We start from the raw sequence: 20,834 nt of genomic DNA, 5'->3' as shown, positions 1-20,834 counted from the left end.
GTCGTTTTCTTTCGGTAATTTCCGCCGTGTCACCTTCCTGTGTGTTTATCTGTCCCGCATAAAGAAAGTAGGACGCCATTGCCAGCCGTTTGTATTTTAATGCTCATGTTAAAACATTATACATAGAAGAATCTATCGTTTCCATTCGGTTTGCAGTTTTTTACATTCATTTAATTTAGCGTTAGTGTGATATTTAGTCGTGATATAGGCGGTCCCCTGGCCGGATTCTCTCGGCCATATTCGGCTTCAGTCGTGCAGCGTCGATGGACGAGAGCGAGCCGGCGGCGAAGCGGCTCGGCTCAGCCGAAGCGGCGGAGAAGGAGGGGGCGGAATCGGAGACTGAATCGGAGGCCGAAGTGCCCACGATGACTGTGATGGGGGAAGCGGGAAACATCGACATTGCCGAGTCCCTGCCGAACCCAGACGACGCCGAAACGGCGTTTGCAGGTCGGTGTGTAGCTCAGTAGCGGAGCCACAGCTAGTAATACCGCAGACAGTGTGTTTATCCAGTGAACCATTCCAGCTAGCAGCTCGGCGCTAAAACAAACCTGCTGCGAGGCAACAACGCTGGCTAATGACAGTTAGACTGTTTCCTAATGTGTCATCACCAGTCGGAGCTCCAGCCTACTGTCACAATTCATAAATGACACCTAACTCACCAAAACTGGCCAAACGCCTGGGAGAATCGCTTTGAAAAGGAGCTGGCTAATGCTGAGTGAATGAGGAATGCTTTTACTTGTGAACTGTTCGTTGAAAACTTTCTAATCGTTGATTCATAATGCAGTATGATTTCTGAGATACCTTGGAATAGAAAGTTCTGTCCAAACGCATTATAGAACACTTTCAGGAATTTTCTTCTTTATTTTATTATATAGGTGGCGTTGCGACTTGTCTTTACATATACAAGAAATATATTTTGATGAATAGTAGCTTTATTAGAGAACTAATTTTTTTTGTTATAAACCAACTGTTCAAAAAGGTCACAAAAGGATATACAGCATTTTGGAATAAACTCCATTCTTCACACAGTTCTTCATAAATCATTTCCCCTCATAAGAAAATAAACATTTTTGAGAAGTAATTTTATTCTTTGAGAATCAGTGGGACTATATTCTACATCTGGTGTAGGTTTGTGGCTCTAAGCTAGTTTACATGATTTAATATAGAATATGGTTTACAGAGTTAGTTATCTAGCTGTTTATCTATCTATTGATCCATCTCTTGAATCGCTTTGCAGAGGTGACCACAGTCACTGTCGGCGGCGTCCAGACAGCAGATGACAATGTTTTCTCAACATCTGTCGCTGCAGCAGCCTCCATCCCTGAGCATGTGCTTGTGAGTATTTAAGGTTTGTTTGAAAATGTTTAGTTGTTTGGTATTGGCTCTTTTCCTTGGCTTTGTTAATTGCAGACATTTGGAATCTCTAGGGATGTGTGTGATACTATTTTCTCACAATCAGGGCCAATTTCAAGTGCCTTTTGATACCACGTGGTTCCAGTGTAATTACTGAACAGTTGTAAACACTGTATATGTGGATGTTGTGCTTCATTTTTACCATATGAAATGCTCATGAAATGATGTGTCTGAACACAGTTTTCCTAGCATCCTGAGCATTTAACAGAATCAGTTTAGGAGAAACAAATATGCGTATTTGATTTGCTTGTGCTGGAGGAGCATTTAAGTGATACTGTTACAGCTACTGGTGGACTGATGTGTACCATGTTTGTATCTCCCTGCTACATTTGGTGTGTACAGACAGGTCGGACGACTCTGCAGATTGGGGACAATCTCAGCACCCAAAAGGCCACTCTGATTGTCGTGCACACAGATGGCAGTATAGTGGACGCCACAGGCCTGAAAGCCACCACTGCACCCCTGACTCCAGGCATGTGTAGTAGTACAGATCTGGAACCAATACACCCATAAATAGTATTAGAAATAATATTTTACATAGGTAAACTAGAGCAACACCTCAATCAGTATAATCTGACATCTCCCACATGCCATTATTATTAGGATATCATATCCAGTATTAATAGTAATGTAAGATCCCAATTCTTTTCTAACTACTACAACTAATCAATAACTGTAATGTCTCCACCTCAACACTAACAGTTCCTAAGTCTGGGTTCTGATCCAGGCCCTCTAAAACTACTTTGTGACTATCTTGATTGTAAAAAGCTCTACACAGATGGAATTGAATTAAATAAGTGTATAATATTTATTCATAAAAATCTGCTGTAATAGATAAGTAATTGCAGCAAGTTGATGCCCATATGCAGCTCCTCAATCAAAACAATCAAAACCTAAAAGATCTTGTTGTTTTTTTTTTCGTTTTTTTACTCCATTTTAGGCCCTCAAACTCCTTCTACCCCTCTGACCCCAAGCCATGAGAAAGATGTGTCCAAATATAACTGGGATCCATCTGTGTATGACAATGAGCTCCCAGTGCGCTGCAGGAACACCAGTGGTATTCTCTACAAAAACAGACTGGGATCAGGTGGGTCTACCCACTAGGGGTCACCAGTGCACTGTACACTCAGTCACAGTTTTATAAACCTAATGGTCCGTATATCTAGTTCTGGTCCTGGTGGGTCGCAGTAAAGCACAGTTTGGTGATTTCCTGCTTAAACACACCTACTCACGTTGGTAATTAAGTGGTGAACAGCTGCTTCAAATTCACACCCTGGAACACGACCTTATAGGACTCATTCAAACTTTTTTTTTTTTTTTTTTTTTTTTTTTAAGCAGTCTGTAGCTCTGAATCTTATTCAGGCCTGTGTTTGAAAATGTATGTATTGCTCTCAGGGGGCAAAGGACACTGCATCAAACACAATAATAACTGGTATACTCCCACGGAGTTTGAAGGGCTGGCAGGAAGGGCCAGCAGTAAGGACTGGAAGAGGAGCATTCGCTATGCAGGGCGACCTCTACAATGCCTTATACAGGTCAGATTGTGCACAATGTTCACACACACACATACATACAGAGTCTGTAGAAGCAAACTACATTCGTGCAAAAGTTTGATTACCCCTGGTCAAATAACATCTGTTGATTTCCCAAGTTAAAATAAATTAAAACACCCTCCACAGAGAACACGCTTGAAGATGGCATTTTATTGCACAAATTCTATTTAGTTGCTGAGTTTAACATATTGGGAAAAAAATTTCACAGGCCACATTTTATTTTATTTTTCCCATTATGTTATATTGAACAATTATGTTAACTATGTATTAAAATATACAGAAGTGTGTTCTCTACAGAGGATGTGTAAACTTATTTTTCACTTAGAAAATTTGTCTTTTGTCAAGGGGCATCCAAAATTTTGCACAACTGTACTTAAAATAATTGTTCACATAGGATCTTGTATTTTAATAAAATTTATTTTGTGTACAATTTCAGAACCACTGTGTTTGGAGATGTTTGTGATTGTGCATTGGTTGCTTTTTACAGGAGCGCATCCTCAACCCACACGCTGCATCCTGTACATGCGCAGCCTGCTGTGATGATCTAACTGTGGTTAGTAAAATGCTCTTTACTCTTTAGTACAGTAATTAAAATGAGCAAAATAAACACTGCAGCTCTATGGATGTCCAGATCACAGTTATAAGTATCAAAATCATAAGAGGCAAAAAGCCAGCAAAGTTTGGGCTCTCTTGGGTTCTGTGTCTCAGTAAGGTGAGTCTTAGGCCAATGGCATTGCTGTACATCTAGACCCGTAGATCTGTATTTTCAGTCTTTGGAGTCTCTCACTCTGCTTTTAATTGTTGCACTCTCTGTATAACCCTCATTCAGAACAAAGATGGATCCTTTGGAGGAGAGAGTATATCTATGGTAAAGTGAAGGTGTTCCCTTTTCTGAAATATGCTTGCTTTAACATGCTTGTTTTTCTTACTGATGGTGGTTCACTCTAATGTGGTATTTACCTCCTCCTACAGACTGGTCCTGTGAGACTCTTTGTCCCCTACAAGAGACGGAAGAAAGAGAATGATCGTCCGGCTTCCCCAGAGAAGAAAGATCCACAACCTCCCAAGAACATCACTCTAGCACCCGGGGCTGCCTGTGAGTGTTTTACTACTGCTACTATTGCATCGAAACCTCCCGCACATCAGTACACTCTGTCCCTTTTCTCTGAGATCTTGGTTAATCAGTGAATATTGAGAGGTTATATCTTATTCTTGTACTGAAACCCTCATTTATGCAGCAGGGATATAATTATATTTGATTATGATACTTCAGGAAATGTAATTAAGGATGCAGGATGACAGTTGGAATCAAATTGGAATCATATTGATATTGGCTGATAATTTACTTTAAAAATATATCAGCATTGGGCAGAGATAGATAGATTTGACAACTATTTAAAATTGACATTTGATGTGTTTATTCAGCTCTGAAAGAGCCGCATGTTTAGGTGAAGCTGGGCTGCTGTTCTAAAAAGCATTTATTCATTTTACTATGTTTGTAATCCTATAGCAAAAATTGTTACATTTCCCTGTTTTATATCTGCATATATATTTGGATTTATATCTATGTGTATTAAATGTCTTAAATATAGTAGTGTTATCAAAGCTTTTATTTGCCTTTTAAAACTCTGCTGGTCTGGTTGCACCTGCCACCTGACTTTACAGTTTAATTTCAAGTTAAACAGGCATCTGTTTAGACACTCGCAGAAACCTTTGTCCTTTGACCTCAGTTTATACTTGCTTTGTTTATAATAATAATTATAAATGAATGTTATTATATTAATTACACATTTTCATGGTCCTCCTGAGGTCATAGCACCTGACATGGTAAACTGAACCATTCTAACGATGACTGTTTGTAAACCTACAGAAATAATTGTTATATGTCCCTGTTATGGTAATCTGGGTAGATCTAGTGCCATTGTCTACGTTGTATAAACATTCATACATCATCATCATATGTGTACATAAAAATATTGAGTATTGGTACCACAATTCCCATACCATATTATCTCTCGTTTTAAGTCGAATTTTGCTTATTTAATTAGATTATTTTTTGTTACAGAATTATTAAAAAGCTGAAGACACAACTGTGAATTATTTACAAGGCGGTGGAACATAGACAGTAAAAATAACACATTAACTTAATGTTGACTTTTTTTGTTTGAAAATAGCCTGAACATTTTGTTTTAGCCATAAAGTGAACACATACTCCATCAATTATTTGATTTTATTTAAAGCATACGCAATCAATTATAATCAGTTTCAAAATCAATGCAGTTGAATATCACTTACTGTTTGATAAGTCATAACACATTTAATCAGTTTTACTTCCGTATTAAACAGTACTGCTTGTGTGGAGCTCCAGCTAATCTGTAGGCTGTCATTGCGTTTCATTCTGGTTTCACAGGCACTGTAGGATGCGCAACAGTTATTTTGTGATTTTTCTTGGTCGGTGCTGTTGTGAGTAATATATCCTCTGGCATAAGAGAAGCGCTGAACTGGGTCGATTCAATCAGGAAAAAACAAAGCTGCAGTTATTTTGTCAAATAAGAACAAATGTTGAGGTTAAAACAATCATTAAACACAAGCCTGAAGCAACATAATGCCTGCTGTCTCCTCTAAATAAGGGCTTATTAACATATTTGAATGTTTAAATATCTCATCCCTTTAGACATGAGACATTTTAGTTAGGACTTCCAGTGAAGTAATTGGCCATTTATTTAAATTTAACACACTGTTTTGTAGCCAAAGCAAAAGGTTGTTCACCATTGCACTTATGTCTGGACACAGTTACAGTGTCCCCATCAGGTCAGCTCACCACCTCAGGCACACTGACCTTCGACCGGACAGGAACAGCAGACACAACGGCCATCATTTCAGAGAGCCCAACGCCTTCAGATGTCTTCAGCAGTACGACAGGTAGGTCACAGGCGTTTTCACTCACCCCCCCCCCCCCCCCCCCCCCCCCCCCCCCCCCCCCCCCCACACACACATATTTACATACATAGAAAGTGTTAGGGATGCATGATAAATCATACCAGTATCAGCAGATTTTTGCAGAAATCTTTGCCCTTGAACCTGAGTTTATGCTTGCATTTTTTCATAATAATATCACACATTTTAATGGTCCTCTGCAGGTCATACTACCTGACATAGTAAACTGAACCAACAACTCAAAAATGCCATTTTAATTTTGTGAAAGGACTACTGATCTTGGTATTGCACTGTGAAAGTCACTTAGGATCTTCTTTATAGTGCAGTACGCTGGCCCCACTTTCTTCAAAACATGTCAAAATAAAAGTTCTTAGTTTTTGATTGTGCTGACTGACATTTGTCAGATGTTCTTCAGTACTGAGTACTTTAGAGTTGCCTTATTTTGCAATGTTTTTTTAATTTTACATTTTTCATATATAACATTATGCCAAACTATTTTATTTAGAATTTTGTATAACTAAATTACCTTTTTTGATATGGTTGAACTGTTGCACCACCTGACATTTTTAGACTTGGAGGCAAAAAGAAACAAAAATACATTTTATATGGATACACTGAAAATTCACATAAAATAATGTTGAATAATTTTACTGATTTTACTAGTGCCCCCTAACAACTTCTTGTTTATTACTGTATCATTATATTTTCTAAGATGTTCTTGTAAGGGGAGGAAGGCAACTGGATAAGAAACAGAAAATAATGTTCACATCTGGAACTCAAAAATGGAAAAGAAAAAGTTAGAATGAAGAGAGAAACTTTTTCTGCTGTGTTATTGCTACACTGTTTGTTTTGGCTTGTAGTTAAACAAGAAACAGTCACTGATCTGAAGCAGGTTTAGTTAGGCTTTTTAGAGTTCATTGATGGGTTGAATGCAGATAAATAACAAGAAATTAAAAATTAAATTAGGTCCTTCCTTTAATTTTGGAGCACAGAAGAATGTATTTATTAAAAAATGAAAGAAAACTTACCAGTTTCTGTCCGATTTCCTACAGCACACTGGTTTTGGACAGTGGGAAGCTAGCATTACTGCTACTGGGAGCTAATTTGTTCTTTCAATTTGGCTGAGTAAGCTATTTGCACTTACTGACACCATGAATGTACATAAGGCACTGTTAGTAAGTTGTAAACTGAAGTTCTGAATTGCTAAAAATGTAACAGCAGTGTTGAAATATTTTATGCTGTTCTGTGATCAGAAAATGAGTGCATTTTTCTTAAAAAAAAAAAAGATTAAGCAATTACAAACTATGACCTTGCACAAAAGCTCCAGAGCCCCCATTTGTTTTTTGATTCTCACTACATGAAGATAACACTGATTGGCCCCATCAAACATACATGCATAGCTAATACTCACTTTTGTATTTACAGCAATGTTTGATGATGTAGCTGATGATAGAAAAGACAGAATATGGCTCACCTTTCCACAGACTAAATAACATTAGATATTATTTAGCAATCTATGCTTTTCTCTCTTGTGCTGTGTATGCTGATGCAATATTTACAAGGTAATAATAAATGACCAACAGCTCAAAACAAGCTCAGAACAAAGTGACCGCTGTGCCCTGATTGGTGTTCTTGCTTTGCGCTCCTTTTGTTTTGACATGTTATGTTTTATACACACAGAAACCAAAAGGAACAACATTTGAATAATTTTGAATAATGTAGTGGAGTGGAGTAAAAAGTAACATATTTGACTTTGAAATGTAGTGGAGTAAAAGTAAAAAGTCACCCAAAATCGAAATACTTAAGTAAAGTACAGATACATGAAAAAACTACTTAAGTACAATAACTACATTTACTTAGTTACTGTCCACCACTGCAAACTGATTTTGTAGCCAGCATTGACTACTCATGCGTATTATGCTGATGGAGTGGCCGGGGTTTGCTTTTTCTGGGTTTTGCAAATGTTTTACATAAAATGCTTACGATATTCTAACATAGCAGAGATGTGGGAATAATTAAAAACGTATATAATATTTCTTGCTGGGATGCTCACTTGCTTGTGTGCTGATGTCTGTAATTGATCTGTAACAGAAACCTGAACCTGTGTGAGAAAAACACTTCAGGTAAACGGTTGTATTTATAGCCTACTACAAATGACTCATGTTAATACAGTGATTTAATTGAAACTTTTTAAATGCGTTGACACTGAGAGTCAGGTAACTTTTAGGCAGAAATGCTTAAAACAATGTTATTACATAGCAGTGTCTAATGGAGAAATACATTTTTCCTGCTCCTTGTATGTTCACCATGGTAACCAACAAAGAGCAAAGAGTGAGGTTCAACTGACAGTTTGTCATCTGATTGCATTTAATGGGCACAGATGTCATTGCTAACAACTGGGCTTTTTGCGAGAGTCATTATGAAGCCACATTCACGTGTCTTCTGAAGCATTTTCAATGTTTGTACCATTGCTGTTCTTGCTGTACTTTAATCTTTACTCCGCACATTGTCTCAGAATGCCTCAGAAACATTCAGTAGGACAAATCAGTAACTTATAGTAAGCACAGATTCCTTGACTTTGCTAAAATCAGTAATGAATGTAAATAAGCACAGTGGTCACATTAGAAATAGGATGGATGCAGAAATTAAACTTTTCTAAATTTAAATAATTTAGATAGAGAAGTAAGATCATTTAGCTTGTAGTCATTGTTATTCATTTAAAAAAAAAATCCACTAGCAAGATGGGAAGCCCCCCCCTCCCCCATAAAAATCCTGCTTATGGCCCTGAAAAGACTAGAGCCAGCCCTGTCAGCATCAGCCCAGAATTCCTATATCATCCAATTACTGAGCATCCCTTAAACCTGCATTTTCTCCCTATCACATTTATGCTAAATTAGGTCTGCCAAGTGAGCAAACATGCTGGGGAGCGTTTACCATCTGAGACCACTCAGGTCCTGTAGAGCTGCAGACACGTGTGCTGTACTCTCGTTAGAACAGAGATTTGTTGATTTCAGCTTCACAGGAGGAGCCCTGATTTGAAAGCTGGAGCTGAGTCTCTCCGGCTGGCACAGTAAATAAAGCGGTCAGTCACATCCTGATGGCAATAATTGCAAGTTACATTTAGGTACTTGACAGCAGCTCGCCCATCCTCAGTTCATAACTGCTCTTTTTGTATCTTTGTCAGCTGTTAGTGTCTCATAAAAAGGCATTTTGGCATGTTTTTTAAAGAACGTAAGTAATTAATTAATATTTATATTTTTTCCCTTTCATGTGACTTTCACTCGTGGCCTGTCATCATAATAACAGGCTTCACAGGCACATTTTCTGTGGCAAATAACTGTGGACAAATGTCTGTAATAGCGTGCAGCCGTCTAAATAAAATGGCTTTGTAGATATTCAGTTGAAGGAGATTTTTCAGTGGTAAATTATAGTAAATATAAAAATAGAGGGAGTGGCATTTTAATAAGTGCTTCATTTTTTGAGGACTCATAAGTTCCAAAATAGACAATCCAGCACTCGAGCACTGACCCCTGTATTTGAAATGCACTCCTTTTGCTTAAAGGAGGGACTAATTCCATAGCTGTGAATTTTAACTGAAAGAAAATTAGGACTTTTTTTTCAAACAAACACTTCTAATTTTCAGCAAAAGTAACAGGTTTGTCTGTACTGTCCTGATCATTTTGGAGTGCACTACATGTCTGGGCATTCGTGGGTATCAGTCAGTTAGACAAGTGAGCCAAGGGCTCTCTGAACAGAAGTCCTTCTCTGGAATTTGTAAGCTTCCTTTTTTCTCTCCACTGACAAATAGTCTCTCTCAGTCCCCCCTCGAGCTGTGGAATTCTGTCTTCTGTCTTCTGTCTCTGCTTTGACATATATTGATGAGATTGCACTGTTTTTAGCTGAATTCACACAAAGAATTGTCAACTAATCTGGCTCTGTCTATCTACAGGCTTAAATGGTGATATCAGATGCCTTTTCCATATATATATATTTGTGTGTGTGTGTGTGTATTTGTGTATATATGTATGTATGTATGTATGTATATATTATTTAGATTTGAGATTTGTGTTCTATGCTGTCTTGTGTTTTATAGAAGAATACTTGCAAACATTGTCCATATTTGTCTTAAGTCATGAGGGTTATAGCACTGATGAGCATGTAGCTTGTAGGGTTTTGCTTTGTAGACACAAGTAGCTGTCAGCGTTTCTGCTTCAGGCCCCACTGTGGCATAGCTGTGATATTGCTAACAGTCCTGCTCTGAAAACACAAAATTCAAAATTACTTTTTGAACAAAATGAGTCGGAATTCATTTCACCTTAAATCCACTTTAAACAGATACATTTAAGGTATGTTTTTAAACTCTGGGGGGATTTGTCTGTTTGAGAGCCTGCTATGTTGTGATTATCTACTGAGAACTTACAAGACCAGTCATCTCCTTCTTCTTTACACTTTCTTTTAAAATGAAGCTAAGGAGAAGGGTTAAGTGATTATTGTGAAGACTAGAGACAGTTGACACATGGATTGAGAGGACTGACTTAGCTAGACTATGTTTGTTTCCAGGGCACATTAGGTTCCTTGACAGGTCGGAGCAATGTGGAGCAACATTTAAATACCATGGCATAACTAAACATTTCTGCCTTCAAGGTAATACTCTTATAGAGCAGATTTTTCATTTATGTTTCCATAATCGCAGAGATCTCGCCAGATCTCAATCCACTTGGACATCTTTTGGAATGACATTTTTATGTTTTTTTATTTTTTACTCGTCTGTACGTCAGCATGTCTGTGGGGCACTTTCTTCATCTAGCTGATTCCATGGCTAAGAAACTTGATCTGAGGACAAATAGAAAAGGACCTTACATTTAAAAGGTGTCCCTAATTTTCTGTTTGCTTAGTGTTTGTCTTCCAATTTCTGATTTTGAGAGTTGGTACAAATCCAAAAAAGTTGAGACAGTGTACTGTTTACCACTGTGTTGCTTTAACAACACATGCACAATGTGAGTTAGCATCATCTTGCTGATACAAACAGGGACACCCCCTATTGGCACAAACACACTCCTATAGCATGACAGATGTTGGATTCTGAACTTTACACCGATAACATTATGGTCCTTTTCCTCTAGGGCCCAAAGAACATGACACCAAATATTTCCATAAACACTGTGAAAGGTGGACTCATCAGATTACAGCACACATTTTGGCTTTGGCTTTGGCTTTGTCTATCTCAGATGAGCTTTGGCCCAGAGATGTCAGCAGCATTTCTAGATGTTTCTGATATGTGGCTTCTGCTTTGCGTAGTAATGTCTTAACTTGCAAATGTAGCTGCTGCAGCAAACTGTGATTACTGACCAGGGTTTTCGTAGTATTCCCGAACTCATGCTGTTATAGTCATTACAGAACTATGTCCGTTTTTAATGCAGTGCCATCTGAGGGATCAAAGGTCATGGGCATTAATTTGTGGTCTTGCCCTTTACACACACAGATTTCTCCAGATTCTCTTAATCTTTTGATGATATTCTGCACTATACAGTACCTTACATACCTTAAATCCTTGCAAATGCTTGTTAAGAAACAATGTTTTTAAACTGTTGACACATAATTTGACAGTGATGAGTGATAAACCTCGACCCACTCTTCCTCATAAAGGACTAGTTCCAAAGGAGCTAACATACTGGATGTGCCTTTTATACCCCAGCATGATTACAGCACGTTTCTGGAACATTTTACAGCATTACTAACCTTAGTGTTCCTACCTCAGTGTTTTTGGAACATGTTGCAGGTGTCAGTTTTAGAATTAGAGTATATTTCCAGAAAATAATGAAGATCAAAAGCTAAAATAATAAATATCTTATTTTTATACTGTTTTCTTTATGCTGTTTTGATGGTTCTCTGTTGAATTTGCACACGTTCTTGTAATGGGCCTGGAGATATAGCTCTATGTAAGATGTGTAGGCTGGTAGCTAAAACCCAATAGATTGCTTATGAGTGGGCAGCCCTCTTTCTGGAATGCAAGTAATTATGGATAACCTTAGTTGACAAGGAGCTGGTAAGGAGGATGGACCGTTAGACTCTAAGACTTGCATGTCCTAAATGACCTTTAATTAGAGTAGATATTCTTGTGGATGTAGTTGACTCATTGCTCTAGCATTAGAAAGGGTTGTAAGTACAGATATGTTATACACAGACATGTTAAACTTATCATTAATCAGTGGGAACAGCTGTTTTTCTATCAGATGGTCTCTCACTTTCTCAGGCACACTCACAGCTGTACTAGAACCTTCAGCCTCTCACAAATTTAATTTGTTTTCTTGTCCAGTGCTCCTGGTGAGGGCAGTTTCAGTGTGTGAGGTCCTGTCTAACCCACATTCATCCTTGTTTCGTTCTCTTTTACAAAACTGGGCTGGTTGAAATGTGGGCCAGAGTTAAAGAGGAGCCCATTTAGGATTGCACACCTTTTCTCCAAGGACATATCTGACTGACACGCCTACAGTGACCAATCACAGCTGGGCCTGCAGGTTTAACATGGAAATGTGTGCTCCCAAGTGGTGCAACTAGCTGTAGCGACCCACGTTTGAATCCTGGCACAATCATTTGTGGCTCTTAGTCCAAAAGAGCAGAATTGGCTGTGATGCTTTCTGGAAGAGAAGGATGGCTGTTGATCTTGAGGAGTGCTAGTCAGTTATATCTGTGTACTGGCTCAAGTTCACTGAACTGGGTAGTTACTGCTGTCTTATAAGCTTGTAAAGACATAGTGGTGCAATATCAATTGTTTTATCTGAACAATATGTGTAAGAACCTACTTTAAATTCATATGTATACTTTTTTCTTACAGTCTGAGATTGTACATTACTTTGTACTGTGTTTGTACACTTCACTGTACACACTGCTACTCAGGAACAATTTGGGGGCCAGTTTAGTTCTTCTTGTTCTTGACTGGTTAGTGCTGTACAACAAAGTATTGCGACTTTTGAGAGATAAATGGCCTACAGAGATTCTTGTACTGACACAACTGGAATGAGTTTACACAGTCTTTGTCTTCGGGTTGGTTAATTACTATGTTCCTGATTCTAAACTGGGATATTCCACATATTTTGCTTCTTTTGCAGTTTTGACCACCTTGCCCGCTCTTGCTGTGGTCCCTCAACAGACAGTGGTGCAGACCAAAGCTCCTGTGGCCGGCGGAGTGGTCAACGGCCTGGAGACGAGCGAACAGCGCACCTGGCTCTACTTGGAAGAGACAGCTAACACACTGCTCAACACCGTCCAACAGCTCAAGACCCTCATCGCCCAGGCCAAGCAATCCAGCCAGGCCAACCAACAGGCCAGCAGTGGCCTTGACAAAAACTGCAACAGGAAGGATGTGAGTATAGTTTCTCTGAGTATAGTTTTCTCTGCTTCAGGTAGAAACTAACCTTTTTCAACCAACCAGCACCCCCTCCCCATATGCACAAAAAAACAGGTACTATACACCGAACAGGTACTGTACACCAGATATTACATTAAAACCTTCTTCTTTCTACATTCACTGTCCATTGTATCCGCCCCATTTATCGTATAGGTACACTTTGTTGTTCTGTATATACAGATTGCAGTCCATCTGTTTCTCTGCATACTTTATTAGACCCTTTTATCCTGTTCTATAATGGATAGGACCCCCACAGGACCACCACAGAACAGGTATTATTTGTATGAGATCAAGCACAGCAGCGCAGTTTTTAAACACCTTATTGTCACTGCTGGACTGAGAATAGTCCACCAACCAAAAATAGCCAGCCAGTAACATGTCTAGACTAGAGGATGACTAGAGGATGACCAGCACAAACTACAGCAACAGATGAGCTACTGTCCTTGACTTTACATCTACAAGGTGGACCAACCAGGTCTGATAGAGTGGTACGTTGAGTGGAAACAGTGTTCAAGAACTCCAGCAGCAGAATGATCCACCACCCAAAAAAATACCTGCTTTGTTGTGGTCTTGCATGGGTCCTCATCACTGAAGAACAGGGTCAAAGGGGGGATAGCAAAGTATGTAGAACAACAATTGAACTGCACCCTGTAATTGTAGAACTACACAGTGCACCTGTATGGAAAGTGGACCTGATTAAATGGCCAGATACAAGGAGATGGTTATGGTTTATTTAATGTTACAGCTGAAAAGTGTATGATCAACTGAGAAACTGCATCCAGATCAGTGTCTTTAATCTGTGTCTTTAATTTATATAGAAGTGCTAGGTCTGTAAAATAGTATTTGAGTAATAATGAGAAGTATGCTTCTTTAAGTTTAAATATATTAGGTGAATAGTGTCAGCACATACCTTAACAAGTGATTTAACTACCCCCTAAAAGTCACTTGTTCTCTCCTTGAAAAGCAGCTCAAATATAGCTGCAGAGAGGTCACACCTCCTGCCCACACAGCGAAGACTAATTAGCTGTCTGTTGTTAATGATGAAGTTCTTTCTTGTAGTCTGAGTTCTGTTTTGCACTCAACTAAGTTCACATGGTCACATGGGTAGTATTTAATGAAAGGAAGTAAGTTAATTAGGTTATATTTCTGTGATGTATTTAAAGTACTAAACCTGTGTTTATCAGGATACTGAACAAATTTGTCATTGAGCTGCTAAACCCCCCACTGCACAATCCACTGCATCCTCTATAATCTGTCATCATGTAGCCAACTTGAAAGACCCATTCTATCGATACACCTTTAACAGGTGTCCTTAATTTGTCTGACTTAACTATTTGTCTGTTTTGTCTGGTTAAAACAAATGGCTTGTCTTATTTGCCTTAGATTGTACAGTACTTCAACCTGCAGTTAACAGCACTTTAAACTTGGCCACTCAGTGGAAAGATTTGACTTTGTTCAGACAGTTCACACCCTCTACAAAATGGCTGTCATTTATTAGAGCAGCTGCTAGTATGACAGAACCACAGAGATCTCTCCATGTTACCAATTTTTCTGGGTATTAATAAACAGATTATGTTTCAAGGTCAGCTTGTCAGAAATATAAAATCTAAAACGGTTAATGTGCAGTTAATTGTTCAGCAGAGTGGAAGCGTTCAGAGTTTTAAAGAAAGCATCTTTAGTCCTTATAAGAGGTGTTGAAGGTTGTATGTATAGAGTAAACAGCCAACAAAACGGCCTCATGCAGAACCAAGTTTTCCTGGCTTTTTTTAATCAAGAGGTTGATGAGGTATGTAAACATTCTTAAAGTTTCAAAATGTAGGTTCACTCCCTAGTCCATATATGAAGTGGCTGTGTCGTTACTAAGTAGGCTAATCATAAGTTTCTCTACTTTAGTCTTTTCCTAGCCAGCTGTCGCTTGCTGATGACCCGGAGGGGAAGATTACTGAAATTATCATCAAGGCAAGTGGGCGTACTGCTCTCTTTTTCTCTCTCTCTCTCATCCTGAAACGTATTGGGAAAATAAACTCAAGCTATAAAGATACTCTGTTACAGATAAACAGTCACAGCAAGTGAAATTTAGATAACACTTTGTCTTTTTGTTAACACTTTTCTGGGTCTTGTTTGATTTGATTTTTTTTTCTTTCCTGGAAATGGCTTTGTGAATTACTCCATCTTACTGCTTCAGATGATTTCAAAATCTCAGTCCACAGAGAAGCATGACTGCTCTCATTCACCTTCACTAGCTCTGACTTCTTTTTGAAAATTGAAAGAAGTAGCATTACTAAGTCAGGAGGGAAAAACATGCTAAAATATTGTGTGTGTACACTGCTGCGCGTCACCCTGCAAACCCTGAAATAGTAATTTAGAAGTCAGAGATGTCGAGTCAATGGTCTACGCATTGCCAGCAATTACACATTTTTGTCACAGAGGTCTCCAAATCCCAAAAACATGCATAATGCAGCTCTAACTATAACTGTTTTTGCTCTTTACAGCACACCTGTGTGAACTGCGGACGTGAGGCTTCAAATGAATGTGCCGGCTGCCGTAAAGTCCACTACTGTTCCAGCTTCTGCCAAAAAAAGGTGAGTACCATTCATTGTTTTAAAGATAGTGACTAAGTACTGTTTAACCTGTTTCTTTGGCTAACTATAGAATAGCTTCTACCTTGGTCCATGGTATAGAGCTGTAACTTGACAGCACAATTCACTTTACAATTGATTAGATGGCTGTCAGTGTTATGGGTCACTGCTGATCATACCAAATTAAGCAGTTTGAAATGGATATACATATAACAGTGCAGCAAATCCATTCTCATATCATTTGTTTGTGACCTGGAGAAGAATCATACAGTTAGTAGTTCATAGTCTGTGTAAGTACCTAATGAGGACATATGTTCCTCTTCACCTGAGTAGCATGTCTTTTTCTTCCAACCAAATTTCGTAATTTGCCATTATACAAACACAATGAATCACCAAATAGTATATTCAATACATGCAACATTCTGTTTGGTCACATTTGTTGAGTCTATCCTTTGACATGATCTCTTTGCAGGACTGGAAGGATCACCAGCACAGCTGCTCTCAGCCCAGTGTAGGTGTGGGACTACACGACGAGGCTCATATAGCTACTGTGGAGGTAGAGAAAGTCAAGGCATAGCCCCAGTATAACATCCAACCACAGGAAACATCTCTCCCAAAGCAAAGACTCAGGTTGGATAAGATGGCTGTATTTTTGTGAAGCACTGGTATTTATTTTGTTTGTTGGACAAGTCAGCCAGGACTCTTAACCGGAGACAGAATAAAATAAAAGAAGATGCAAAACTATTTCTACATGCTGACTGGGTCTGTGAACCTGAGATGATGCTCTGTTTTTGGAGTATGCATTCTAAAGCCTGAAATGGACATCACAACACCTCAAGACCAGTTTTTTTTTGTCACTATTACATAACAGATGCCTTTTACCAGCCCCCTTCTACAGAGTAGCAATACAATCTCTTTTAATTAATAAGACCTTCCCTGCTGCATTTCTGACTCTCTCTTCAAATCAAATAATAGGCTGGATAGTCTGAAACGAGCGTGCATTCTCAAGTGAACAAGGAATTGGTTTTAGGGAGAAAATGCTGAATATAACAGTTCCTGATTTGGATTTTAAGGGCTAAATGGCTTAAATAAGGAAAAAAAGGAAAAATATGGAATGAATAGACTGTAGCAGGGAGCGGTTGGTGTGATTCAATTTGTCCCATCCTAAAAGAAGAAGCAAAGAAAAATCATAATTTTATTATCTACAAGTTGCATATTTAATAGTATTTTAATTGAAGTGGTTAAATGTTACAAGATGACAGTGAGGTGCTCCAGTGAGATACCCCAACTAATCTAAGTTCAAGAACAGGAATGTGGAACAATGACTGACTTATCAGTACTTTGCTTTTGACCTTAAACTGTAGTGATGGCATCTTTCTCACCAAACTTAAAATGATATACATGATTGTTTCATACCAACAAATACCCACTGATGCACAACTTTACCGTTACTGCAATGTCTGATGTATGATTGTAAAATAAACCTATTTATATTTGACAATAAATTTACAAACAATCTTCAGTCAAGGGAGAACTCTCATTAATTTCATAATCCTAATATTTGGAATTAATGAAGAAAAAAGCATTTTAATTTTAATAAAATTTTACTTCACTTAATCAATTAATTACTTAATTGCTTAAATCAATTTATAGCTTTATTAGAATCAAACTCAACCAAACATGACATCTGAGCCACCAGATTCACCATGTGAGATCATATGGCTATGCCGTGTGTAACCTTTATTGGTTTGAGCTTTGAAGATGTTACTTGTTTATTGGAAACTTTTCAAAACAGAAATGGTTTTCTTTATTGTTTAATGAGTGATCCTTGAGTTTCTGTGTTTTGTAGCTCATGTCAGAGCAGTCTGCACTGTATTTGGTGTTTTTGCACTACAAAAATCTGCTTGTTCTAATGAGAAATGTGTTTTAACTGCTTTGAACGTACATCGTTATATTTAAATGTGTATATTTGAGAGTTTGTAATGTGTTCTCCTTCTTTACTGTGAGGGAGTTTCATAATGCCATCAACAAAACTACAGAAAAATCATTCATGCCTCATGTCCAGTGTTTAGTTGTCACTGGTGACATTTGGTTGGGTGAAGTGTTGCTGATCTTTTTAGCTCTCTCATAGCTCTCTTGTGGCTCTGTAGTAGGTTTGTTGGGAAACTGTACACCTCCACCTGTTCCCCTGTGCTGCACCCTAGCGCACGCATACAAACAGATTAGTGTCTCGGATTTTATTCACAAAGTCGGGCTTAAGCTGGGAGAGTGGGTGCTTGCCAGTGCTAATTGCTTTCCCACATCCTTTTCTAGACTTGAGTGAGATCTTCTCTTCCTTATGGATTCTTCACAAACAGAACAAATTACTTTTTGAGCCCATAGGAGTGTTCAACAGGCTTTGGGTAACCATATGAACTAGATGGTAACCATAAATTTGAGACAAAATTGACTTTATAAGATTTCCTATAATTACATATTTCAACGCACATGCAGGGTAACCCGCATTTCTGAAATGACTAATATTTAATAATGTGGCACATTGCAGAGATTAGCTGGGCTTTCCTCTGAGGTGGCCGTCTACTGCCACACAGCTGGCTTCATCCGCATTAATCCAGAGCTGATGAACTCAGAGAGATCCTACACACCAGAATCTACATGTCTCATACAGCTAACATAAAAATTCATCTACAAATAAACACTGAGTAAATGTAGTATTTACAAAATAATTCTCTTTTAAGCCATTTATGGGTCACTGCAAACTGCAAACATTTAAGCCCAGGGTGAAAACCTACTGAAATTATTACTCATATTTTTATAAACATGTTTATCATTTGCTGTACCAACAGTAGTATGAAATTCCTGTTCTGTATGGAGATCTAGATGATTTCCTTTTAGTCTCCCAGACACAGGACTGTTAACGCTATGGCTGTGTCACTACATTCTTTGACCTTTCAAGAAAAGTATTTGGGAAGTAATTGGGAGCCACACTTGGGGATGGACCTATAGGGTGTAAAGGTATTTTAAGGACTTTGGTGTACACTTTATGATTGCACTAAGCCTCAGAAAACAGTTTATTTCAAGGTCCTGCTGTCAGAATGACCTTGTTTAAAACTTCTGTCTCTGCATGGTGATGATGTAGCATACAGAGCACTGCTTGAGCAGCCAGTGATGTGGACCTGCTGTAGGTGACAGGGGACTGGACAGGGTTGTCTGGTCTAATCTACCTCCAGGTGATTTGTGAGCACACGATAATTTATTCTCTCTCTCTATCACTATCACTCTCACTCTCGCTCTCTCTCGCTCTGTCTTTTGCGCTCTCTCTCATTAAGGTCAGCTCCCTTAAGTCTCACAACTAACCATAAAAACAATGGGCCTCATTCACCAATCGTTCTTAAGAAGAAATTTCTTCTCAAGATCCACTTACACAGCTTTCAGAATTTCAGGATTCTAACTTTCACCAGTGTTTTCTTATTTGACATTTGTTCTTAGGTAAGAACAGAATCTACAAGCACTCAAGAGCACAAATGTGTGAACAATTCTATGATTTAAGAACCCATCATGAATCTGATGTAGTCTTTCTAAAGGGTTCTAAAGATGGCAGCCACCTTCAGTACTATCCTGCCAGGTTACATCTGTGACTTCTGTTGCAGTGCCACATTTCATGCTGTAGTGTGGTTTTATTCCCTGCTGCCCTCACTATTCTTTCACTTGTGCTGTTATTACAGTTAAGTGCTGTCGTCATAGTGGGCTCCTCCAGACTCCACAGGGGGACGAAAAGCTGCCCGGTCGCTTCTTCTTCAGGAATTCCTCGCCTCAGTGACTCTGAGCTGGGGTCACATTTCTGGCCTTTGGAGATGCCTGGAACATGTTTTTGTCTTTTAAGGTGAAAACAGTGGCGCCGCCAAAAGAGCGAATTCACGTCAGAGAAAGGTGACTGATTTGTTTACAGAAAAGGGAGGTCACAGGGGTCATTGTTTTTTTTTTGTTTTTTTGGTCCATGTGCAGACTTACAAAACCCTGTAACAGCTCAAAGAAGGCTAACCTGAGCCCTTTTCAGCAGTACCTCACAGTGATCACATGCTCAGAACTTCAGAAGGTGACACTGGTTCAAGATGAGCTCTTTCAGATGTCTAACCCTTAGCCAGTGCACTGAAGCTAAAAGAAGTGCACACACCATGCAGCCGGGACCATCAGGCTGATGTGGCTGATTGGCTGCACCTGGTGTGAGGAGGCTGCAAGTGTCTGAGTCAAGTGCACTAGAGGAACATCACTAATGGACCATGCTCCTCATGTTCTGACAAGCCTAAGTAAGCAGGTCTACACAGATCCAGATGGTGCTTTTTTTCTTCTTTTATTTATTTATTTATTCATTCATTTTCTATGCTCTCGTGGAGCTTGCTTGTCTGACATTTTCCAAAAGGGGGAGCTTGTAGCAGAGATGGGAAATAGCATAGATGTTCTTTTCAATCTGAAAGCAAGTAATACCAGGAGTAGTGTTCCAAAGCCAATTTGAGTGCTTTTAAAAGTGTTTTTAAAAGGGCAATTTTTCAGAGCAAAACCTCATATCTCAAAAAACTAAGATATAAGATAAATAAGAGAAGCAAAAAACATTCTTACATTTAAATGTAAGTTAATTTTATTCTAAGTCATTTTGGACTGTTTCTGTGTGTTTATCATGAAAATTTATTTGTATATGCATATTATCCCTGTCTGTCAAAAACCTTGAATTTTTGTCCTTTTTTTTACTTTTTTGTATAAGCACTGTGTCAAAATTTATGATGAATGGACAAATATAACTGATGCAGAATTGGATGATGAAATGTCTTTACTAGTACTGACACTGTAAGTTACAAATGTTTTTCCTTCATCTGAAAAGTTATCATTGAAGATAGACTTATAGTGAAGAGCATGTCTGCCGTCCACAGCTTTCTCAGAGTAACCACACTT

At 38.6% G+C, this 20,834-nt stretch overlaps 1 protein-coding gene across 1 annotated transcript; it reads left to right on the top strand.

The window, feature by feature from the left end:
• Positions 1 to 36: 36 nt before the first annotated feature.
• deaf1 (DEAF1 transcription factor) lies at positions 37 to 17,860 on the top strand. Its single transcript, XM_017706698.2, has 13 exons — positions 37 to 447; positions 1,238 to 1,335; positions 1,756 to 1,885; positions 2,354 to 2,500; positions 2,809 to 2,948; positions 3,454 to 3,519; positions 3,796 to 3,834; positions 3,939 to 4,062; positions 5,760 to 5,888; positions 13,010 to 13,263; positions 15,202 to 15,267; positions 15,801 to 15,890; positions 16,360 to 17,860. The coding sequence occupies exons 1-13, from the start codon at positions 264 to 266 to the stop codon at positions 16,462 to 16,464; spliced, it is 1,572 nt and encodes a 523-aa protein (XP_017562187.1). The 5' UTR covers positions 37 to 263; the 3' UTR covers positions 16,465 to 17,860.
• Positions 17,861 to 20,834: the final 2,974 nt, after the last annotated feature.

Source organism: Pygocentrus nattereri, chromosome 11 (genome assembly GCF_015220715.1).
Source record: "Pygocentrus nattereri isolate fPygNat1 chromosome 11, fPygNat1.pri, whole genome shotgun sequence".
Lineage (NCBI taxonomy): Eukaryota > Metazoa > Chordata > Actinopteri > Characiformes > Serrasalmidae > Pygocentrus > Pygocentrus nattereri.
Note: the sequence above shows the minus strand (reverse complement) of the source record. Positions and strands in the feature narration are given on the sequence as shown.